Source organism: Petaurus breviceps, unplaced genomic scaffold (genome assembly GCF_028583685.1).
Source record: "Petaurus breviceps papuanus isolate PSGF00001 unplaced genomic scaffold, PetGlider_PUasm1.0 90994, whole genome shotgun sequence".
NCBI lineage: Eukaryota > Metazoa > Chordata > Mammalia > Diprotodontia > Petauridae > Petaurus > Petaurus breviceps.
The window spans coordinates 1,330,567-1,355,221 of NW_027187393.1; the positions used below are offsets into that span (position 1 = coordinate 1,330,567).

Sequence of the window (24,655 nt, forward strand, 5' to 3'; positions counted from 1 at the left end):
GACTGTCTTTTGCCTTTCTTTGTATTCCCAGTTCTGAGCACAGTGCCATGTACATAGTAAGTGCTTATAATAAATGCTTGTTGGGGTGGGTAGTTGGGGCAGTGAATAGAGCATGGGCTCTAGAGTCTGAAGGACCTGAGTTCAAATCCAACTTCAGACACTTAACACTTAATAGCCGGGTGACCTTGGGCAAGTCACTTAATGCTAATTGCTCTGCCTTTCCCCCCCTCCAAAAAAGCTAAATAAATATATAAATGTTTGCTGTTGTCTAAGTCAACTACCTCACTGAACCCATTTCCTCATCTGTAATAATAACTACAGTATTTACCTCACAAACTTCTTTCAAGGAATAAATGAGATAATGTATGTAAAGTGCTTTGCTGAGATCAAAGTGCTGTAACCCTCCCGTATAGTTATTATAATGAGGAAAACTCCTGGGGTAAACCGTGGGGCTTCCCATTAACAGTGATCCCCAAAGTATAACCATATATTAATGGTTCTCAAAGGATCCACAAGGTGAAAAGAACTTTCATAATACTAAAACATCTTAATCTGTAACATGGTAAATATTGACCGAGATAACCCACATAAAAGCTTTTTGAAGGATCCTCGGTAATTCTTAAAAGTTAAAGGGGTCCCGAGCTGGAAAAGTTTCAGAACTGCACCCCCTGACAATCGCTGGGTGGAGCTGGGGTGGTTGGTTGGTTTCCCAGCATCTCTACACTTGTAGCTATTCGTTTGCTTTTAGGGCAATCAGTCTCCCTCTCTGGACCTCTGGAAGGGTAAATGGGCTAGATTAAATGATGTCTCAGAAACCTTTCAGCTCTGACATTGTAGAATGATACTCCCGGCATCATCCACCACTCTCCCCTCAACCAACTTCCCACTCTAGGTCTAAATAGTTCGTTTCAAGGGACTGGGAGTTTGTCTTACCCCACTCCGTTCCCCTCAGGGCTCTGTAATAAGTGCTTTGGAAAGATTTGTTGGGGAAGGCTGCAACCTGACTGGATATTATCTAAGCCTATCTCCCTAAGCCTAACTCAGGCCACACAATGGGCAACTAATAAATGTTTGCTGAATTTTAAGTTGGTGTCCTGGAGATCATATTAGCTTGCCTTAGAAAGCAGGGGGTGATATCCGATGGGAAAGCTTTTAATTGGAGAAGGAAATAATGGGGTGGTCTTGACTGAGGATACAATAAGGGGGTACCACTAGGGGCTTAGGGCCAGCAGAGACCCATTGAAAGGGACAGGATCCCCTTCCCCCACCAGTATCTGACCAATGGGGCTGCACTACGCCGGGGAAGAGGACTCTGACTGTTACCCTAACCCCTAAAGGCCACCTGCCGAACCCCACCCCTCTTCATTAACCCTCACACCACTGCAACGCAGGCTAAGCCTAAATTCAAAACCAGTCCCCGCTCCAGAGCTACCTTGGAGATCATCTTGTCCAACCAAACCTCTCATTTTACGGGGAGAAAACTGAGACCCAGAGGGGAGAAAAGTGACTTGCTCCAGGTCGAAGAGCTATTTAGTGGCAAGATCAGGACTATCCAGAGGGGAAGGGCTTAAGGGAGGGGTAGGGGATGAAAAGTGGAGGGAAGAGGTGGAGAGGAGGGGAAGATGAGAGAATAGGAAAGCGGGCAGGGTGGGGCGGGGCTGGAAGGAGGAGAGAGGAGGGGTCCACACTGGGATACCCTCCCAACCCCCAGCCTCTTGCTGGGTCTTCCCCACTGGCAGCTGTTGGTTCCACAGCTTGGGGGCGGACCGCAACGGGCAGTGACCCAGTGACCGGGGCCAAGCGTCCTTAGAGCCTAAGCAGGGGGACCTAGAGGGCTGGGGCGGAGCTGGGCGGTCCTGGCCCCCTGCACTGGCCGCCCCTCGCAGGAGCTGCGCCCCTGACTGTAGCGGAGCCGGAGCCAGAGCGTGGCAGGGAGCGACAGCCCTGCTCCCCGTAGCTGATGGGAGCCACCGCCCTGGAGGCCCTGCAGCGAGGCTCTGGGGAGTGCTAGCCCGACGGGCAGCAGCAACGAAGAGTCACGGAGGTGAGGAAGACTGGGCTGGGCTACGGTGCCCCGGACTCCTGGGGCAAGAGCGGGAGCTTAGGCTGTTTAAAGGACGAGCCCTTGGGGGGCTGGGACAGGGAACAACTTCAGGGATGTATGGAGACTTTAGCAGCGGAGACTTGGGCACTAGGGCTGGGGTGTGGACCATAATCCCCCTGCACGTTCCGGGTCGCCCTCCTTAGGCGGGGGGGGGGGGGCTGCAGGGAATGAACACAAGAGGATCCTGGGGCAAAATGTATTGTGTTATGAAGATTCAGGAGATGGAGAGTTTACTGGGGGGGGGGGGAGAAGGAGGGAAGGGCGTCACCAGCAAGCGCTATGGGATGAGTCCAATTGGGTAGCAGTGAAAGTACTCCTGAATAGTGAAATAAGGAGGGCGACCCGGAACGTGCAGGGGGATTATGGAAATGGGGGACACTCCTGTTTCAAGTCTGCCGGGAAGGGACAGGTGTGTGAGGGGGGAGAGAACACTAGGGAGCAGTCATGGGGCCTGGATGTTGTGCAGGGCCCTGGATCAGGGCGCCCCTAGTGGGCTGGGTTAGTGGCCTTGGTGGTGTTGGGATAGAGTTGGGGGAGGGTGGCAGTGAGAAGAGTAAATCAGTAACCAGAACCCAGAGCACACAAAGCCCTTTGTCACCCTGTCCAAAGAGCAAACCAGAGCTAGTACTAATTGGTCATAGAGCCTCTTTCCTCTCTCTCTCTCTCCCCAGAGACTGGTGGGTTGGGGTCTCCTGACTTCACTCTCCCCTCCCTTCCTCGCCCCCCCCCCCCCCCTGTCCTGAAGCCCCAGATGACACCTTGGCTGAGTGGGAGGCAATGCCTCTGGTTCTTTCAGCATGAAGGTGAAGGCAGTCATGATCCGCTCGTAGGCCAGTTTCAAGGCCAGCCCGGACCTTGGGAGGGCTCCAGCCTCTCCTTTGGTCCCGACATCAAAATGGTCTATTCTCTGCTCCTCTGAACATCTCCTGCCTCTTCCAGTTACTGCTTCTGTCTGAAATGTCCTTTACAGTCTCCACTTGTGAAATTCTCATCTCTCAAGAAATTGCTCAAATGCCTCCTCCTCTAGGATGTCTTCCTAGATTCCCTTTTTCTTATCCCTCTTTCTCCCCCCTTTTCTCAGAGCAGGAAGTAAACTCTCCATCTTCTGAATCTTCATAACACAATACATTTTGCCCCAGGATCCTCTTGTGTTCATTCCCTGCAGCTCTCTCACACTGGACTCCTGGGCATTTTCACTGGCTGTCCCCATGCCTGAAATTCTCTCCTTTATTTCTGCCTCCTAGCTTCCTTCATTTCCTAGCTAAAATCCCACCAGCTAAAACAAAGCTTTGCCAATCTACCTCAATGATGCTAGTGACTTCCCTTTGTTGTTTATCTCCAATTTATTATGTACATAATATATCTATGTTACATGTACATATATCATATAGAGATATAGATAGATAGACAGAAAGATAGATCGATCGATCGATCTTATTTGTACATAGTTGTTGGCAGGGTTTCTCCCCCATTAGACCATGAGCTCCTGGGGATCAGCCTTTCAGTGGCTGGCACATAGCAGATCTTAATAAATGCTAGTGATCACTGAGGGGTTAGCTCATCTACTCACTAGGGCTGTCAATTTCCCCCCACAACCTTCTCTCCCCAGTCTTAATAGCTATGGCAGCATAGCATAGTGGATTGAGAGAGCTATACTGTTAGTCAGTACTTCTTGGGTTTTATCCTCCAGGACCTAAATAGTAGGAATTTAAATTCTTGTTGATTCATTCAAATCTCTTTCTGACACATCATAGGTGGGAAAATCAATTTAACCTCAGTGTCCCCACACAACTCTCTGATTCTATAAATTGCCATGAACACTGGTGCAGAGAGTTCTTTATACCAGTGGAAACATATATTTGAACCAGACAGCTGGACCTGTCTGTGATTTTACTGGTATATGGACCTTTGGGTGAGGAAACTCTACCAGGATAGATGGGCATCTTACAGTATCAAAGAGTGTCCTGGAACAGGGAAGGTTAAGCGACTTTTCCTGGGTATCGCATTTAACAAACATTTATTAAGTCCTGTGCTGCTAGGGGAAATCATAAGCTGTTAAAATTTGGAATTGGGAGGGACTTTAGAAATAATCTGGTAATGCAAAATTTTTAAAAAATCACTTTCCCTGCCCTCAAGGAGCTTACAATCCAAAAGGTGGATAACACAAACATAATAGTAATTTATTCTTACAAAGTTTTATCTCTTTTGTTCCTAACAACAGCCCTGTGAGATAAGTAATGTATGCATATATGTATATACATTCATGTGTTTATGTGTGTATATATATACATACATATGGGGCAGCTACACTGTACAGTGGGTAGAATGCTGGACCTAGTCTCAGGAAGAACTGAGTTGAAAATAGACCTCAGATACTTACTAGCTGTATGACCTTGGGCAAGTCAGTTTGCCTCACACTGTAAAATGAGCTGGAGAAGGAAATGGCAAACCACTCCAGCATCTTTGCCAGACACAACCATCAAGAGTCAGACACAACTGAAGGACAATATACATATATAAATATAAAATTTGGTCCAGACCTGTGTTTTCATCAACAAAGGGACGAAACTTACTTTATCAGAACACTTGATACAGTCTTGGAGACTGGCCTAGAGGTGCTGAGCTTCAGTGACTTGCCCAGGGTCACGCTGCCAGAGTAACTGAGGTTGCTCTCTGAATGTGAAGTCTTCCCGCCAGAGGCTGGTGCTCCATCATGCCACCTCCCTGATAGTCTACTTTTATCCAAATAAATGCTTAAACGTGCTTGTTGACTGACTAACATTTTACTGGAGAACAGAATGAGGCTCCAAGATGGGAACTCAAATCAATAAACACTTATTAAGCACTCACTGTGTGCCAGGCTCTGTGATAAGTGCTAGGAATACAAACACAAGCAGAGTGACTTGCCTAATGTCACACAGCTAGCAAGCAGGAAGAAGTGAGATTTGTACATCTTCTAACTTTAAGCCCTGCACTTTTCCCCGCTGTACCACTAGTGGGGAGGCAAGATGAGCAGCCACTGAGGGGGAGATGCTCAAGGGCCAAATCAAATTGATCTTGCTTCAGTTGAACCCCAAAGCTAGAGCTTTTTTTCCCTTTTAACGTAACTTCTTGTAAAGGGACATGCTTTTCATACCAGAAAGTACAACTAGCCAGGACCTATAATAGCTGATTTCATGATTAAATCAAGACCCGACATGGTATACTGGAAAGAGCCCAGCTTACAGTCTAAAGGCCTGATTTTTAATCCAATACTTAAAATTGATGTGGACCTCAAACAAGTCACTTCCTCCCCTAGGCCACAGTTTCTTTATTGGGAAAATGAAGGAGCTGGCTTCATGCAAAGGTGGGGGAGGGGGGTATCTACTAGTGGGGAACATTACATATATTGTCAAATTTATTTTTTGTACTTATCAGGTTTGCTGGTCCCCCCCCCCCCTTCCTCTTTTTCTTTTTTTGTTCTTTGTTATATGGGGTAGCTCTCTGGGATGGGGAGGGATACAAGGGAAAATAGGTAGTGTAAGCAAACAATGAAAAAACAAAACAATGAAAACTTATTTTTTAAAAATGATCTAAGGGGGACAGCTAGGTGGGGCAGCTAGGTGGCGCAGTGAATAGAGCACCGGCCCTGGAGTCAGGGGGACCTAAGTTCAAATTCGGCTCAGACACTTAACACTTACTAGCCATGTGACCTTGGGCAAGTTGCTTAACCCCAATTGCCCTACCAAAAAAAATTACCTAAGATCCTTTCCACTACTAAATCTCTGAAAACTCTTTTCCATGAAAGTTCTTTGATTCCTTGTTAGAGCATTTGGGTGACTCTGGCCCTCAAAGGCCATGTCAGTCAAATATAAGTTCTCCTGGATGGTATCCTAGGATTTACACTGGAAAGGACACAAGGCCATCTAGTAGGCCCCTCTCCTTTTACAGATGAGGAAACTGAGGGCCAGAGAAGGGAAGGCACTTGCCCAAGGAAGGCCACACTGCTAATATAAAATAGCAAAGACAGAATTTGAACCTGGCTTTTCTATCTTTAAATCCAAAGTTCTTTTCAAGTGCTTGGAAAGACTATGTTGTCTGTTGTCTGAGAACTAGTCTTATCCCCCTAGGATAGCCACTAGAGGATGCATTTCTTTGACCTTTCAAGATCTTTGTTAGGGTCTCACCCATATTAATTTGTATGTATGCTTATTTACTTAACTATGTACCCCATTGTTTGTCCCTAGCACCATTAAAAGGTAAATTCCTTGGGGGTTTTTATCTTTGTATCTGGGATTATGCCTAGCGTGGGGCCTGGTACTTGGATGCTTAATAAAGGCTTGTTAGAATGAACAAATAAATGAAGGACCAAATAAATGATTGGCCAGGGCCGTTCATGTTGCCATCTTGTAAGGAGCAGTGGAGGGGGGCTGTGATCTGTGAAGGTGGAGGTAGGACCCATATTGTGGTATTGAAGGGAGTATGTAAATTTGTATGCAGATTCATCTGAAAGGGACTTCAGCAGCTCTCCGGGGAAGAAGGATTGTTGAGCCTTGACTTGGGGTCAGGATATGTTGGGGGCCCTGAAAGGGGTTCCAGCCCCTGTCTGCTAAAGGGGATATACAGAGAGCTTTGCAGGAAGTCTTGGGAAAAGCAGAGGGAGTAAATATTCAATGTTCCAGCTCTTACTCAGCAGGGCTGCCAGGACACAGAGCCCAAGGGTGGGCAGGCAGGCTGGTGGATCCAATTTGGGAGTGTGCACAGCTGAAAGGGACAAGGAATCTGCTGGGTATCTCAAGCAAGATGAATTGTAACATCTTTGCAAGTATGAGGCCTGGACCACAAATCTCAGTAGGAGCTCACCGAGTGACTCAGAGGCCAAAGAAACTGATAAGAGTTTTAAACTGTGTTAATAGAATCAGATTATCTAGCAGGAATGAAGCAGGTAGTGATTCCCCCTGTATTCTGCCCTTGACAAAGTAGGGCACTTGTTGACGGGACAAGGATGTGAAGGCACCAAAAATCACCTCACAGGAGGATCCCATGAAGGAACTGGAGATGTTTAGCTGAAACACATTAAGCTGAAAGAAAAATCAGGCATGATTCCTTCCTTTATTTGGAGGAGCTGTAGTCAGAAAGATTACGTTTGTTCTGCCTGGTGGATAAGTGGACGGAACCAGCTAGCAATGGGCACAAGTGGGAGAATTCCATGAGGAAGATTTTAGTTCTTTAGAAAGAACATCTTAACAATCAGAGAAACGTGCATGCCCAGGCAAGGCCGTGCCTGTTCTGGATGCCAGTGTGCTGCTTGGGCACTGCATAGTACCCCATGAGGCCCCTCCAGCTTGGCATGAGAATTGTTACTCCATCCTTTAGTTTTCTTCAGTCAACTGTGACTACGCATTGAGTACCCCCTGTGCACTTTTCCGAATGTCCTTTGGGGATACGTAGAAGAAGCAGAAGACCTCATCATCAGTTGCCATCGAGACCTTTGGGGTTCCTTTGTGGAACATGACCAGGCTCTCTCTGATTACCCCTGCCAAACTCATCCTCCCTCCCTTGGCTTTCTCCAGGAAGTGACTACCCTGGCCAGAGGCCCTAGTTCCAGCCAGGAGGATGAAGGACTGGAAGATGCAGCCACTGACATCATTGTTGAGGGCTCTCCTGGTGGCAGCTGGGTTCCTGGCCATTCATGCCTTTACCTCTGAAGAGGTGGAACAGGGTAAGGCTCTTGGGGAGGGAGAGTATAAGCTAGGGAGAAGTAGGTCAAAATGAGGTCAGATCCAGGGTCAAGTTTTCCCAGGGAAGCCACAGGGCTCAAGATTCAGAAGCAGGATGCAAGATTCACATTCTGGCTATGCCACTAATAAGCTCTAAAACTTTGTACAAATCATTTCCTTCTCTCTGACCCTTAATCTCTTTATGTCAAAGGAGGAGGTTGGGCAAAATGACCTTTAAAGGCCCTTAGCTGTAACATTCTCTTGTAAGATAACCAGCTCTGACATTTTGTATTCTAAGGTAGCTTTTAGCCCTGAAAGTCTATGTTCTACGAGCAGCTAGGTGGTACAGTGGATAGAGCACCAGCCCTAGAGTCAGCAGGATCTGAGTTCAGTCTGGCCTCAGACACTTACCAGCTGTGTGACCCTGGGCAAGTCATTTAACCCCAATTGCCTTTAAAAAAAATTCTATGTTCTAAGATTCTCTTCAGCTCTAACAGCTCAGTTCCAAAATTCTATGTTCTAAAATCTGTATTCTAAGGTCCCTTTCATCTCTGACACTTTGTGAGCTTCTAGGTAGCATGAGCTTCTAGGTAGCAAGCAGGGAAGTGGACCAACCCCTGTGACATATTATAGGTGCTGGCCTTTGGGGGAAGCCAGAGGCGGGGCTAGGCCACTAGGTCCCAGTGCTGCCTGGGAGGAGACCAGCTTTCCCCTGCCCTTTGTAAGTTTCCAGCTCTGTGTTGTTTGAGTGGCTGGGCCTTGCAAGGTGGTGAGACCCCCAGACAGACATGCATGCTGTGGCTGGCATGATATTCTGCATGACAAGCCTGGGACAGACCTTTGGCTTTGGGCATGAAAGCATCTAAAAGTGTGTGTTTCTACCTGGGGAGAAGAGTGACAGTAGGTAGTGTGTATGGGTGAGTAGGGCTTTAGAGCAAAGGGGAGAAGAGTATATGCGATATAACCTTTTGCTGGCAAGACAGGATGAGGAATTTCCATACATTCATTCAGTGGAATATATAGCTTTAATTCCCAGAAGTAAGGGATCCTAGATATGTTGAATGAGTGAATGGGTCTGGAAAACTCCTGAGTCCTAAGAGGATCTGGAAGGTTGAGCCCCAGGATAAGTGAATGGGAGCAAGGGGGCTAGGGAGGAGGTATCCAAGGAGATAGGCCCATATTGGGAAAGCACAGATGGGAAGCCTGGGGGGTAAATGTGCTTAGATGTGGGAGAAATGGGGTGGGGCATATTCTCCCAAGCAGCCCTGGGCAAGAGGGATGGAAGGATGTAAGAAGGGATATAACTGTTCATTTTATTCTCTTCAGGTAATAAATCTTCAAAGTCAGAGACCCCTGGGAACTTGGCCCCAGGTTCTTTTGGGTCTTCCCACAAGCCCTGGGGAATGAGCAGCAAGGTATGGTGCAAACCCAGGCTCTGAATTCTCTTCCTTATCCCCTGGTGGTTTGCCCACAGAGTCCTGCCAAGCTCCAGGCCCAGAAGAGCTAGAACAGCACCTGACCCTGGCCCTGGGTCAGGCACTACGACTCTGCTGTGGTCGTGCCAATCGTGGTGGTCACTGGTATAAAGAAGGCAGTCGCCTGGCACCATCAGGTCGTGTGAGAGCCTGGCGAGGCCGCCTGGAAATAGCCACTCTAGTATATGAAGATGCTGGCTTCTACCTGTGTATGTCAAGAGGATCTGGACAGGTTCTGTACAACCTCAGCATCTCTGTCACAGGTAGGGGAGAAGGGAGGAGCAGAGGGCTGCAGGCCTGCGGCAGGGCGGGGGCTTTCCCTTCCCTAGGATTTCACCTTTAACCTGGGCCTTTGGCCTCTGTGCTCCAAGTTTACCACTTCTCTTTGGCTAACAGATTCTCTGGCTTCTGGGGATGATGACGAGGACAGTGACAGCCCCCACCAGGACCTTCCCAAGGGGCACATTTATCCCCAGCAAGGTCAGTAACTCATTCCTCTGCCCTACTCAAACTTAGAAGCAGAGACTCAGGAAAGGAACTTCTGGGGCTAAACTGAAGTTTTTAGTCTGTGAGGCCAAACAAAAGAAAATGGCATTTGGAATGAGGCTTAGCTTTGCAAGAAGGGACCTGATAACTGTCTTCAAGAACTTGGAGGGCTGTCCCTTGGAGAAGAGATGTATAGTCATTCTGTTTGATCTCAGAGTAGAACTCTATAACTGGGGAAGTTACAGAGAGGCAGATTTTAGCTCCATATAGGAAGATATTTGCTAATAATAGGAACTATCCAGACATGGAATGGATGGCCCCTAGAGGAGAAGCTCCCCATCACTGGAGGTCTGCAAGGAAATGTTGAATGAATACTTGTTGGGAATGTTGTCCAGGGGATTCCTGCTTAGGAACAGGTGAGATCGAATAGTCTTTGAGGTTCCTTCCCAATTCAGAGATCTCCTATTCTAGGTATGTTAAGACTAGAAGGGAGGAAGGAAATGATCACTGTCCCTAAGTATTTGAAAGCTTGTCGAGCTAAAGAACAATTAGACTTACTCTCTTTGGTGTCAGAGGAAAGATCTAAGGCAGTGGGGTGAAGATGCAGGGAGGTGGGTTTCAAAACCTTCCAAGACACAACTTCCCTAATAATCAGAGATGCTCAGAAGGGGAATGGGCTTAGAAGTAGTGAGTTCCCTATCACTGAAGGTGTTCATGCAAGTTTTACAATTACCACTACTTTCAGCCAAGAAGGGAATCCCTCTTCTGGTTTAAGTTACACCAGGTGAGCTCCAAGACCCTTTCCTACTCAGACATTACTGGGCCAGTGGAGATGGAAATGTCCCTTTCCATTGTGATGACCCTCTAGCCCTCCTGGACCTTGTTCCCCTTAGGCCCTTACTGGACACATCCCCATCGAATGGAGAAGAAGCTGCATGCAGTGCCTGCAGGCAACACAGTCAAGTTTCGGTGCCCAGCTGCGGGCAACCCCATGCCCTCTATCCGCTGGCTGAAGAATGGAGAAGACTTCCACGGAGAACACCGAATTGGGGGCATCCGGGTGAGAACCTGGGAGATAGCAGGAAATCTTAGCCTGGACCTCAAATGCTCCTTGTGGGCAGACCATTGGAGGCCCCTTCACTTGGGGTATAAACTAAACCAAACCTCTTGGGAGTCTCATGATAATAGCAATTCCTCCCAGTCATCCTATGGATTATGTTACACAGGGCAAGCATTATCCCCCTTTTACAAGTGAGGAAACTGAGGCCCAGAGAAATTAAGTGATTTATCCAAGGTAACATTAAGTGGCAGAATCAGGACCTAAAGTCAGGTCTTAACCCAAGCTGCTTTTGTTGGCCCCCAGCTGGCAAAATTGTGATTGAGGCAAAATGTGTCTGGCCACCCCCAGCTTCCCTTTCAGAGTTCTCCATACCTTATTGAGCTCCAATGGTAGCCTCCCTATGCAGCTAACTAAACCCAACCCTGTCCTACTGAGAACAACCTAGAAACTGTGTGCACTCTCTTTGATGTCTTATGTGTGGTCATACACACAAGGGATTGCCCATACGAGGCGAGGTGATGTGGGTATATATCTGCATTTATGAAGACTGTAGAAAATATGATTATGTCTGCCACCCTCCCATTGATGTTGCCAAAATGTGTGCCTGTACAGTCTATGTGTAGGGACATGCATGTATCTGCTTACATATCTGTGTAAAAACACATGTTTTCTGTGTATCTGCATGTGTAAGAACTGCAGATATGCAGGGATCAGAGTTTATAGCTCTTGCCCTCTCTCTGACAAGGCCTAGCAATGTATGTGTCTTTGCAGGTGTATGTTCATATAAGGAGGTATGTGAGTGTACATGTGTTGATGTCAATAACAGCTATGGGTCTGCATAAATAGGTGAACACAGTTTTTTTTTGCTTTTGCTTTTTGGAAGGCAATTGGGGTTAACTGACTTGCCCAAAGTCACCCGGCTAGTGAATGTGTCAAATGTCTGAGGCTGGATTTGAACTCAGGTCCTCCTGACTCCAGGGCTGGTGCTCTATTCACCATGCCACCTAGCCTCCCCTTTTTCCTTTTTTTTTCTTTTTTTTCTTTTTTGGAGGGCAAAAGTGACTTGCCCTCTTGTGCTCTATTCACTGCACCACCTAGCCACCCCTGGTGAACACAGTTTTTGTTCTTCTATCCGAAGGGGGGGATATCTGTACCCGTGTCTGTGTAAGGACATACATGTGCACATGTACTTGCAAATATGAGGCCCACAGGCACATGTGGATGTCTTCCTGGCTGCTTTCCTCTCACTTTTGGGGTCTGGCTGGATCACTCACTCTCCCCCCAGCTCAGACATCAGCACTGGAGTCTTGTCATGGAAAGTGTGGTGCCCTCAGACCGTGGAACTTACACCTGTGTGGTAGAGAATGCCTTGGGGAGTCTCCGATACAACTATCTCCTAGACGTGCTGGGTGAGCAGTGGCTTGGGATTCTTGGGGAAGGACAAGGTGGGATGCATATGGCATAGGCTGGTCTCCTCTGAAGTCGGGAAGGGGTGAGAGGGACCATGGGAGGAAGAACATTGAACCAGAAGTCAAGTCAACAACCCCTGGCTATACTGTTCCGTAGCTATAGAAACTTGGTAAATCACTCCCTTTCTCTAGCCTCAGTACCTTCTGTAAAATGAGGACATAAGGGGAGCTCTAGCTCCTTCCATCTCTAAATACAGTGTGCTTTGGAGCTTTGGCTGGCCTCAGGATGGGGACTAGGGGCCAGCTTTGACCCTGTCCCCCACCCTGCAGAGCGCTCCCCACACCGGCCCATCCTGCAGGCTGGCCTTCCTGCCAACACCACGGCTGTGGTTGGCAGCGATGTAGAGCTCCTGTGCAAAGTGTACAGCGATGCCCAGCCCCACATCCAGTGGCTGAAGCACATCGAGGTCAATGGCAGCAGCTTTGGTGCTGACGGTTTTCCCTTCGTGCAGGTGCTCAAGGTAGGCATGAGGACCCAGCCAGACTCCCAGTGCTCTCCTCACCTCTTCCTGGTTTCCCTAAAGACTCAGCTCCAAGGCCATCTTTTGTGGGAGGCTTTTCCCAGGTCCTTCTCTGATAGTGCTTTCCCCATGAGATTGCCTTCCATATCACCACACATATCTCAGAGTTGTCTCCCACTTTAGAACGTGAGCTCCTTGAAGGCAGGGACCTTGTTTTCGTCTTTCTTTGTACCCACAGTGTTTAGGACAGTGTCTGGTACATAGTAAGCATTTAAAAGATGCTTATTGCCTGACTAGGAGAGGGAGACAGGATGGGGAAAGGGGGAACCAACCAGCCTGGGGGGAGGGAGGAAGAAGGAGCCCATCTGGCTTGGGGTGCCCTCAGTGTTCTGGCCTTGCCCTGCCCCGCTCTCAACCCTCATCTTTTCCCTGCAGACTGCTGATATCAACAGTTCAGAAGTCGAAGTCTTGTATTTACGTAATGTGTCAGCGGAGGATGCAGGTGAATACACCTGCTTGGCTGGCAACTCCATCGGCCTCTCCTACCAATCTGCCTGGCTCACAGTGCTGCCCGGTAAGGCCCTGGAAGCCAGGGTTCTGCACAGGGGATGTGGCAGAAGGTTCCAGGCCCAGAAGATCCTAGGTTCTGATCCATCTCCCCAGCTGGCATGAGCTGGGCAGGGGGTGGGGGAAGGGAGAAAGTATGTGTATGCACATGAATGCATGCATGTGGTAGTTTGTATGTGCATCTGAGTTGGTGTATACACACATGTGCATCTAGCAGAGAATTCAGGTTGTAAGTTTCCAGGGTGTGCATGTTTGTATGTATTGGGAGGGGGACCAGTGTGTAAATGGAAAAAAAAAAACCCTCCCTGAAATGCTAACTCACTGTATACATCTGTGTGTTCCGGACCATATGGGATAGAAGAAGGGCTAGCATGGGAAGCTGCTGCATCAGAGGTGAAGGTCACAGACATCATCATGTACACATCAGGCTCATTGGCTGTGGTTGTGATTTTGATCATTGCCGGGCTATTCTGGGGGCAGACACTGTCCAGCCGGACATCCCGCCAGCCCCTTGCTGTACAGAAGCTTTCACGGTTCCCCCTCATCAGACAGGTACATGGATGATGCAAGCCAGTTTCTCCTTGGGAGGGGGAGTCCTGTGACACAGGACTGAGGACCTTCCAGTCCTGTGTGCCAGTTACTATACCCCAGACTTTCATTGACCTTGGTCTCTCCCCTTTTACCTTCTTGGCCCCACCTAGCCTTATGCCTTCATTGGTCTGGTCTTCTTTCTGTACATTTCTCCTTTATTGATCTGGTTTCTCTACTCTGACAGTTCTCCCTCGAGTCAGGCTCATCAGGAAAGCTGAGTTCCTCACTCGTTCGGGGAGGTCGCCTGTCTTCTAGCTGTACCCCTATGCTTCCTGGCTTTATGGAGCTAGACCTGCCACTTGATGCCAAGTGGGAGTTTCCCCGGGACAGGTGGGTTCCACAGAAGCTTTTTCTGGGACCCCGACCACCCACCCACCAGGCAATCCCTGGGCCAGATGCAGGTCATTCTCTCCCATCCCCCACCTTTGGGTCCTATATGCATTCTCTTAGTTTTTTTTCTACTTACCTAGGGAGTGGAAGGCAGGAAGAAAATGAAGGGGGTTAAGGGTGATGGGGAGGTATGGGTAGGGCTTGAGTTGGAGGGGGAATAGGTCTGAGCAAAGGGCAAACCTGAATAAGCCAGCTTTGGCTCCAGGGGAGTCTGGCAGAAGATGGGCAATACCACCAGGTGCTTTAACTCCCTGACTTCCATTCCTCATGGGCATGAAACTGAGGCTGGTACCCTAGGTAAGGCCTTTGGTCTCTGTCTCTCTAGGCTGGTGCTAGGGAAGCCCCTTGGTGAGGGCTGTTTTGGGCAAGTGGTACGGGCAGAGGCCTATGCTATGGACCCTCAGCAACCAGATGGGGCCACCACAGTGGCTATCAAAATGCTGAAAGGTGAGTGAGGAGCACAGCTCCAGGACAAGGCTCTTTTCTGTCTCCTATGTCACCCTCTGTGTTTTCCACAACACCCTCTAGCTCTGCATACCATGTAACAAACTTTTATTAAATTCCTACTGGATGCAGGGATCCTGTGCTCAGTACCATGCATACACCCCTAGATTTGACACAAATCCTGCTCTGAAGAAGCTTGCAGTCTAGTGGGGGGGGGGAGGAGGTGTACCTGAACACAAAAGGGAGCAAAACAGAATGACCTAAGTAGGAAAGGCAGCTGTGGGGCAGCGGAAGGAGCTCTGGGTTTGGTATTGGATGTGGGTTCAAGTCCAGACTCTGCTACTTTATATATGTGAAATTCAGCAGTTCCTTCCCCTCTCTGGGCCTCATTTTCCTCTCCTGTAAAATGATCAAGTTGGTCTATCTGACCAATTTTCAGCCCTAATACTGTGTTTTATGATCTGAAAAAAGTCCTGCACAGCTTCAAATCCTATGAATCAAGGAAAAGGGATCACTTCTTCCTGGGAGGGAAATCAGGGAAGGCTTCCTTGGGGAGATGGTGCTGGATCTGGGCCCTGAAAGAGGGGCACCTCCCCCCCCCACTTCTATGGTGCCCACCCTCCATGTCCTGACTCCATCCCCTCCCTCCCTGTGTGTCATCTGCTACAGACAATGCCTCCGACAAAGACCTGGCAGACCTGATCTCTGAGATGGAAATGATGAAGCTCATTGGCCGGCACAAGAATATTATCAATCTGCTGGGGGTCTGCACCCAGGAAGGTGGGACCAGGGGGCAAAAGGAGGCAAAGAATCTGTGCCAGGGGAGGTGGGAGGAAGAGAGAATCCACTGGGTGTTGAGAAAGCAGTGCTGACTTTGGAATATGAGGACCTGGGCGGCAATCTTAGTCTGACCACTTACTAGTTATGTGACCTGAGACAAGTCACTTACCCTCCCTGGGCCTCAGTTTCCTCATATGTCAAATTAAGGTGTTGGATAAGATGATTTCAAAGTACCCTTACAACTTAATCTATGATCTCTCCCTCCTACCACAGGGCCCTTGTACGTGATCGTAGAATTTGCTGCCAAAGGCAACCTCAGGGAGTACCTTCGGGCAAGAAGACCACCTAGTCCTGACTACACCTTGGATGCACCCAGGACCCCTGAGGAACAGCTGTCTTTCCAGGACCTGGTCTCTTGTGCCTACCAAGTGGCCCGGGGCATGGAATACCTGGAGTCTCGGAAGGTGAGGCCACATGGGAGAACAACCCAAGAGATGCTAACTAACACTGTTAGTGATGATAATGATGGGGATCCTTCACTAACCTCCTACAATGCCTAATCACTGTGTAAATGAATTAAAGCTGACTCAGCTTTAGAGTCTACAAAGCTGAAAAGTGACAGGCTACATGTTTCTGGTCTCAGGACCCATCTTAAGTGCAGATAAACCCATCACCGCAGAGGCCTGGCCCCAGCAAACCATGAAACCGAGGCATAGAGGGAGGGGGCTGGGGTCTACATCCATGAAGAAACCGCCTGCACTGGTGACATTACAGACCTTTTCAAGTTCATTAGTGATAACAGCCCCGTTTCCATAGCACAGTAAGGCTTAGAAACCACTTCCTTCACAAAATCCTGTGAAGCCAGGAGGTCAGATGTATGGACTGTTGCCGTTACAGCTGAGGAAACTGATGCTTAGAGAAGTAACATAAGGATATGAACCATCAGAGCCAAGATTCTAACCCAGTCTTCCTGGAGACTATGTGGCATAGTAAATAGTAAAGAGAATTTGGAGTTAAAGGTTGTGGGTTCAAATCCAACCTCTGTGATCACCTCAGGTTCTAAAATCTTGTCATTCCAATAGCCTAGAGCTCTTTCTACTGCTACATCTATAGTTGTCTCTGGAGTTTCCCCAAACACATTTCTTAAGTACCTTAAGTGTCTGTGTCCTTGCCCTTTGGAGAAGTATAGAGTGAGCGCTCCTTACTCTTGCCAGTCCTCCTGGAACAGAAGACTGTTTTGGATGTTTCCACATCTACAAAGAAGACTCAGGCTATGGTTTAGTGAGGGGATGGGTGGGTGCACTTCAGGCTCAGAAAACTATCCCTTCCTTTGTAATGAGAGGATTGGGAATTGGGGGCAGTAGTTGCCTGGCCTGAGACTTTTCCCTTGCTGCCCCCATCCCAGTGCATACACAGGGACCTGGCCGCCCGAAATGTGCTGGTTACTGAGGACAATGTGATGAAGATCGCAGACTTTGGCCTGGCCCGGGGTGTTTATGACATCGATTACTACAAGAAAACCAGCAATGTGAGTAATCCAGGGAGGCCTGCCCAGAGGAAATGAAAGGGCAGGGGAGAAGGCATGAGGATATCTGGGTAAAGGGTAAATATAGAGGAGGGTGAGCAAGAAATCAAGAGTAGCCACATGTGAAGGGGTAATGCAAAGATCTCTCAACCTCTAATCCAGACCCAGCAGAAAAAATAGGGAAAGGACTCAAAAGTCACTTACCTTGGGACTGAATCATCAGTGCCTATCCTTTTAGTATAGTCTCTGTCTGAGACCATAGACATTTATAAGCCAATATTCCAATGCAGGAGACTTTCCTTGTGACACACCACAGAAAAGTATAAACAGATACCCAGGGAACCTGCCTCCCCAGAGTGGCACTGCCTTGCCATAACCCAGCCCTGCTTGTCTCTGCTCTCCTTCCTTCCAAATCAGTCACCTTGAGTTATGTTCTAAGGATCGGCTTAGGGTCTCCTAGTGTTCTAAGACGAGAGTGACGTAGCCCCCAACTCGCCTTTTCCCTTCCTCTCTTCCTTTTCTCCTCCTACCTCTTTCCTCCCTCTCTCTTCCCCCCTCCCTCTTTGTCTTTGATTTTTCTCTTCCTCTCTCTTCCTTCCCTTTCTCTTCTCTGTCTGTCTGTCCCTCTTCTCTCTCTGTCTCTGATTCTCTGTCTCTCTCTCTTTTCCTCCTACTTTTCTCTCTCCCTCTCTTCTCTCTCTCTCCTTCCTTTTATCTCTGTTTCTCTTTCTCAGTCCTCCCTCCCTCTCTCTCCCTCTCACACACATACACACATGCATACACAAAAGCTGCCTTTCTTCCTTCTCCTGAGACCCTAAAGCATTACAGGTAGGGCTGGAGGTCCCAGCACAGGGCCCCAGCATCTTGCCCTGCTCAGGCATGGATTCCAGCCACGAGTAGCCTTGTCCTATTTCCCACTGCAGGGCCGCCTGCCTGTCAAGTGGATGGCACCTGAGGCCCTGTTTGACCGAGTCTACACTCACCAGAGTGATGTGTAAGTTCTGGGAGTCCTGCAGCCTCTGAATGAGCACGTTTGCCCCTTGCACTGAAGTGGGAAGGTGGGAGTGCTGAGTTCTAATCCTGACTCTGCCACTAACTTACTGTGTGCCTCTGGGCATGTCACTTCCTTTCTCTGTGAGCGCCTTCACTGTGCCTCAGTTTCCTCCATAAAATGAAAGGGTTGGGTTGGATGATGCTTAAGGTTCCTTCCAGCTTTGATATTCCTTCCCTCTGTACCATATTTCAATTAGCCAATTGTCAAGCATTTAAGTGTATACTATGTAAAACCTAGTGTTTCCCTATAACCTAGGATCTTTAGGCCTGGGAGTCCTAGCTGTAGACCTAGCATTCCCAATTTCCAGCTCCACCTTCCTCTCCTCCCCTGATCCCAGTCTTATCTGGGTCCTCCTAACTTGAAGTCAGTGATGGTTTCCCCTGGCTCTTGGTGGAAGTGAGGGGTATAGAATCCATTGTGGCCCAAGCTAATTCCAAATTCTTCCCTCCTTCCTCCCTCCCCCTAGGTGGTCTTTTGGGATCCTGCTGTGGGAGATTTTTACCCTGGGTGGCTCCCCATACCCTGGCATCCCTGTAGAAGAGCTCTTTTCACTGCTGAGAGAAGGACATCGTATGGACCGGCCTTCCCACTGCCCACCAGAGCTGTGAGCTACCCTCCTTATTCTCTGATTCTCCATTTCCTTCCCCCATGAGCCCTCTGCTCATCCCCTCTCCTTTGGAGGTATAATCCCTTCCATTCCCTTGGTGCTCTGACCCTCCTTTCTTATTCATCTCTTAGCCCACAGTTTCTTCCTCCCCTTTAGGTCCTTGACCTCTTCCCTTCTCTCTTTCTGCCCCAGGTACATGCTGATGCGTGAATGCTGGCACGCCATACCCTCCCAGAGACCTACCTTCAAGCAACTGGTTGAGGCCCTGAACAAGATCTTGACAGCCATCTCTGAGGAGGTATGTTCCTGGTGGGCACTCATCTCCATGCCTGACCTCTTCCCAGTCCTCCCCTTCCCCAAACACACTTGAGCACTACTTTCCCCAGGCCTCAGTCAAGAGATAGTGTGATATAATTAGAACATCCAGTTTTAGGTCCCACTTCTACTTCTTCCCAGTTATGTGACCTATCCCCTTAACCTCTCAGATTCCTCATCTGTAAAATGGGGAGAATCACTTTTGCACCTTTGAAAGCTATTATAGGGAAGGTAGTTTGTGCTATAGAAATGGGAGTTATTGTTTTTATTTAATATTTAATTTCTCCCTCTTCTATCTGGACTCCCAACACAAACCAGACAGATGACCTGGGCACAGTAAGGAAGGAGCCCGGCCTCTCCTTCTGGAGTCCATCAGGAGACTATGGTTGAAGGGAGGTGGAGGGAGAGGCAAAGGAAAGGCCCAGAACACGTCTAGGGTTGGGTCTCCAAGGTCAGAGATGGCAGGGCTGGGATGGAGTCTCCAGAAGCAGCTAGAGCAGACCTGGTTGTCTGCTGTGGGCCAGCCTAGCTAAGACTGCCTCTCCTTTCTCCTCCATTGCTGATTCCTCCCTGCCACAGTACCTGGACCTCTCGATGCCTTTTGAGCAGTACTCCCCAGCCGGCGAGGACACCAGCAGCACCTGCTCTTCCAATGACTCTGTCTTTACCCATGAGCCTCTGGCCCCAGGGAGTCTGGGCTCAAGCCCCTTCATCTACCACAGTGTAAGGACATGAGGTGAACCAAACCAGTTGTGAACTGAGACAACAGTGCTATGAGTACCCTGGTCTTGGGCTCAGTTTCTGATCTCAAGAACTTGACTTTGCCCTGGAACTTTCTCTCTGGTCCCTGGCCTTCCCCTAAGAAGGGTGAGAACAGGCCTGACCTTGAATGGCTGCCTATTCAGTACAGTTGTGCCTTGATTTTTTTTTTTTTTTACCAGAGCCCAGTATCATTGAGGGACAGACACAGGTCCTTTTCACCTGAAGCTGTCCCTGGAAGGACCCAAACCTACCTAAAGTCTCCCCTTACCTCCCTTTGCCTCCATTCTCTTTTCTGTCTTTTCTCTTCCCTTGACTCCAAGGAATGTTGATGTACATAATGTGTCTATGCATATATATATGATCTTTGATAAATTATTTTTTGGAATAGACATTTGCATGCCTGGCTTTTGCACTGGGGCAGGATTAAGGCGTTGGGGGAAAAGAGACTATAACATGAAAGATGGAATCATGAGGCTTGGCAGAGCAGGAACGGGGATGGGGAGAAGAGAGACACACTTTAGGATAGGCCCAGGGGAAGGGAGGGGGAGTAGGAAGGAAGCCTGGCAGCAACAGGTGGCTTTTAAGACATTGGGAGGCACAAATGAAAAAAAGGACTGACCCAGAATCTAGTTGTAGTCCCTTCAGACTCTGTGCTTCTCCAGGCATAGGGAGAGGAAGGGATTTGCCCAAGGTCAGCAAGCTGTTGGAAGATCAGGGACGTGAAGCCCAGCACTCCCGACTCTGGTCCAGCAGTCTTTCTATCCATCAGAGGAAAGCAGGGTCAGCTTAGGCCAGCCTGGTGCTTTGGGTCTGAGATCCAGGTCAGGAGTATCCTTTCCTTGTACTAGACATGCTCCTGCTGGGGTGTGTGCCTGGGCTAACCTCTTGGAAACCAGCCCCTCAGCTATCTCTTAAACTGACTATATTGTGCCAGCTGAGTGAGCTGCTATGAACTATGAGTGATAGCTGCATGCCTTTCATCCATGCTCATCTTTCTAGGTTCTAGTCTTGGTTCTATCACTATCACTCTTACTGAGTGACCTCATCCCTTCCCCTTACCAGCCCTCCTGCTTATTCTCAAAAATGAATATATTGGGCAGGGCATTCTCTAAGGTCCCTTCCAGCTGACATTCTATGTTCTAAATTGCAGGCTTTCTAAATATCTTTAAAGCCTACAGGGTGGGTGGGGCAATTTTTATTGTCTCCATTTCACAGATGAGGAAAATTAAGACTTGGAGAGATTAGGACCTGCTAGTCCTTACCCAGCTACTAATTACAAGAGCCAAGATTCAAGATTTCCCATACATCTCTAATGTTTTCTATATTGTAAGGTTCCTTCTCACTCTAATATCCTTGGTTCTAAGGTCTCTTCCACATTCTGTTATAAGGAAGACCCTGTTCAGCTCTAACAATCTACATTCCAAAGTTCCTTCCAAGTTCTATGTCCTGTGATTGTCTGTGTCTGTCTACATGTATGTGTGTGACATGTGCATGTCTTTGATACTGGACTGTGCTCCTGAAGATGTTGCGTTGGGGCAGGGTGCAAGATTCTGTTCCCGTGGGATCTAGTCAAGGACAGTTGGGGTAGAGCTCTCCCCATACACACACACACACCAACTCCACCCATGCCCACAATCCTCTCCCATCTGTTCGGTATTAACTCAGCCGCCCCATTAACCCAGCGTGACCAGGAAGCCTAGCCAGGTCTGAAACTGAGCCCACTGGCTCTGCAGCTCCCACGCTGGGAAAGTTAGCTTCAAGTACTGGCTCTTGGGGATGGCTTGCCTGCCCCACCCACCACCTGGCCAGCCTCTTGGGCACCAAGCAGCCCAGAGTGTGGGAGGAGGCAAAGGACCATGTGGGGGGCCTAAGTCACAGCTGTTCCTGTCCCTGAGTCCTGGGCTGGGGTTTCAGCCCAGGCTGGGCCAGGCAGCACGTCCCTATTCTCAAAGGATGGATCAGGTTTCCCTGGGCCCTGATCTCCTGGATTTGCTCTCTCTACTCCGCCTCTGCCCCATGAAAGTCCCAATGGCAGCTGCTGCCCAGCCATCCCATAGTCAAGAGAGTCTGGGCACAATCTGCAGATCAAAGCCCCCTTGTGGCAGCCTTCTTCCAGGACTTTCCCTCAGTCTCAGAAGGCCTGGCAAGGCCATCTTCAGAGGTGTGAAAGGCCTGCATGGAGGAACCCCAGGCTCCAGACAGATATCACCCATCACATGTTGAGAGCACTTTACAGAACTCTGCTCTTGTTACTAACCCTCCCCATTCCTGTACAATTCAATATTTAAAACATGCTCCTTCCCCCAACAGTGGGCCTATGAGTCATGCAGTAAGAGTCAGAACAATCTGAGCTTCCTCGTCTTTAACAGGTGAGGGATGGACCTGCAGGCGCCTTCTGGTGCAAAATCCTCTGACTTCAGGAACCCTTAGTACTTCCTACATTAATCTAATCAGCCTTATTATCTCACTGGAACCTTCCCAACTGCCATGGGAGCATGGAAGAACAGGAATGACTCTCCATTTTGTAGAAGAAGATATTGAGCTTCAGGGACAAGTGATTTGTCCAAGGTTACATGAGCCTGGACTAAGAATTCACATGTGTAGAACTCTTTAAGATTTACTAAGTGCTTTCCCCTCAAAAGCCATAGGAAGTGGGTGGTGTGATTATCATTGTCTCCATTTTACAGATGAGGAAAATTAAGGCTTGGAAAGGTGAGATGACCTTGCCAGTGCTCACACAGCTACTAAGAGCCAAGATTTAAACCTAGTTCTCATCTCCCAATTCCAGCCTTTTCTCTGGTCCCCAAGATTTCCTCCTTCCTCCATTACATGAAGACATAAATGTGGACCTCATTACCATAAGGTGCTCAAGGATGAGATGATCCAAATATGAACAGATTCCAGGATTCACAACATATGGTTCATAACTTACACCTTAGAAATTATTCTGAAGCTTATGCCTGGCATTCTGAGTTTTTCTCCCTCTAACTACAGGTTCTAGAACTTCACAGAATAAACCCCCTTAATATTAAAAGGACTTGTTCTGGAAAACTTGGACTCAGTCAAAAGGCCACACCCAAGGACCTAGAAGGTCACATGTGGCCTCCAGGCCAAAGGCTCCCTACCCCTGTATCTAGACCTTTTCTTTCACTCTTTTCTCCTTTTTTTTTTTTTTTTGCTCATTCTTCTTTATTTTGCTCTTTCTTTCGTTTGACTGGCAAAGTCATCCACACTTCTGGTTTCAGTTCTAAAGTAGATGTGTCCCAAATCTCTGTGTCCAGTCCTGACCTCTTTCTTGAGGCTCAGTGCCACGTGCCCCGACTGTTGGACACTGGGTATAGTGTGGGATAGAGTGAAGAGCACTGACTGGAGTTAGAGGAGCTGAGGTCAGGGTTCAGTCCTAACCCTTAGCAGCTATGTAAAGATGAACTTCAATTCCTCAGGGTATAATAATACTTCCCCCATGGAGGTTGTGAGGAATGTGCCTCTCAAAACTGTGAAGTGATATGAAACTACATTCTTATCTCCACCTGGGTTTTCACCAGCGTTGAAAATTCAACAGGTCCCAAAACAAATGATTCATCTCCCCTCTCCCCAAACTGTTTCTCCTTCTGTAGTCTCAGTTCCTATTGATTATATGCCTGGCCGTACTCCCAGCCGCTCAGGCTCAAAACCCTGGTCATATCTGACACTTCTGTCCCTTGCCCTACATCCAGTCTGTCTCCAAAGCCTGTTGATTCTTCCTCCAAGAAGATGTCTCTTCACCTCTTCTCCATTCTCACTGCCACCATCCTCATCATGGAGCCTTCATCAACCTTCCCCTGGAATCCTGCAGCAGCTTCCTCCATGTTTTCTCTGCTTCCAGTTCTTCTCAACAATTAATCCTCCCCAAAAATGCTACTAGGATTAGGACTCTAGGATTTAGAGCTGGAAGGAAATTTAGTCCAACGCCTTGATTTTACAGATTAGGAAATAGACTGAGTAAGGTTAAGTGATTTGGCCAAAGTCACTCAGGTAGTGATGTGTGGGTCTGATTGAAACGTTGTTTAGTCGTGACCAACTCTGAGGCCCTATATGAGCTGTTCTTGGGAAAGATACTGGAATGGTTTGCCATTTTCTTCTAGTGGATTAGGCCAATGGGTTAATTGACTTGTGCAGGGTCACACAGCTAATGAGTCTCTGAGGCTGGATTTGAACTCAGGTCTTCCTGACTAGGCCCAGCACCCTATGCACTGAGCCAATTAGCCACCTCCATCCCTGTGCTTAAAAATATACAGTGATAGCTTATTGACTAACCAAACCTGGCTTTTTATAGGCCCTCTATAATTTGTCACCACCACCCTGCCCCCAGTCACAACTTTATCCCTGTGTCCTCAAATAATCATTTCCCAGCTCCATGGTTTTGCTCATGCTGTTCTCCTACTCCCCCATCCATATGAAATATGCCACCCTGACACTGCCTAGCTCAACTCCGCTGAGTGTTCAAGGCTCAATCACCCCTCTTCCAGGCAGCCTTCTGAGACTCAGAATTGCTGAGCCAGAAGGTCCTTAGTGTCCAACCCAAAGACCTGGACTGGAATCCCCTCTAATATCCCACCAAATACTCATCCAGAGTCTGCTCAGAGATCTCTAGCGACAGGGAGCCCACGACTTACCAAGACAGAATATTCAGCTCACTTTTGGACCATTCTAATTGTTGGGAAGCTTTTCCTTCAATTGAACTGAAATCTGCCTCTGCAACTCCTGCTGCCACTCACCACTATCTCCTTGTCCTCTGAAGGTATATGGATCTTCCCCATGAAAAGGGATCACACCACTCCACATCCCCTAGGCCCCGGGGTCAACACTCCTAGTTCCTCATTCAGT

At 48.3% G+C, this 24,655-nt stretch overlaps 1 protein-coding gene across 3 annotated transcripts; it reads left to right on the forward strand.

The window, feature by feature from the left end:
- Positions 1-1,650: 1,650 nt before the first annotated feature.
- On the forward strand, positions 1,651-20,178 carry FGFR4 (fibroblast growth factor receptor 4). Of its 3 annotated transcripts, none has more exons than XM_069077796.1 (18): positions 1,651-2,044; positions 7,657-7,805; positions 9,278-9,541; positions 9,675-9,758; positions 10,658-10,824; positions 12,110-12,233; positions 12,564-12,754; positions 13,190-13,328; positions 13,683-13,873; positions 14,097-14,242; positions 14,628-14,749; positions 15,416-15,526; positions 15,800-15,990; positions 16,932-17,054; positions 17,975-18,045; positions 18,572-18,709; positions 18,905-19,010; positions 19,607-20,178. In XM_069077796.1, exons 2-18 carry the CDS (start codon positions 7,700-7,702, stop codon positions 19,760-19,762), a joined length of 2,430 nt encoding a protein of 809 aa, XP_068933897.1. In that variant the 5' UTR covers positions 1,651-2,044; positions 7,657-7,699; the 3' UTR covers positions 19,763-20,178. The 3 variants fall into 3 exon arrangements, with proteins under 3 accessions (XP_068933897.1, XP_068933896.1, XP_068933898.1); XM_069077795.1 differs by having other exon boundaries at positions 1,652-2,044; positions 13,680-13,873; XM_069077797.1 differs by lacking the exon at positions 1,651-2,044 and adding an exon at positions 8,437-8,524 and having other exon boundaries at positions 7,662-7,805; positions 13,680-13,873.
- Positions 20,179-24,655: the final 4,477 nt, after the last annotated feature.

What these genes read in the sequence shown, in the direction of transcription:
- FGFR4 (XM_069077795.1), top strand. Translation starts at nt 7,700, where the DNA reads ATGAAGGACTGGAAGATGCAGCCACTGACATCATTGTTGAGGGCTCTC. An exon ending in GCACATTTATCCCCAGCAAG is followed by an intron (nt 9,759 to 10,657) that starts GTCAGTAACTCA and finishes TGTTCCCCTTAG; the next exon opens with GCCCTTACTGGACACATCCC. An exon ending in AATACCTGGAGTCTCGGAAG is followed by an intron (nt 15,991 to 16,931) that starts GTGAGGCCACAT and finishes CCCCCATCCCAG; the next exon opens with TGCATACACAGGGACCTGGC.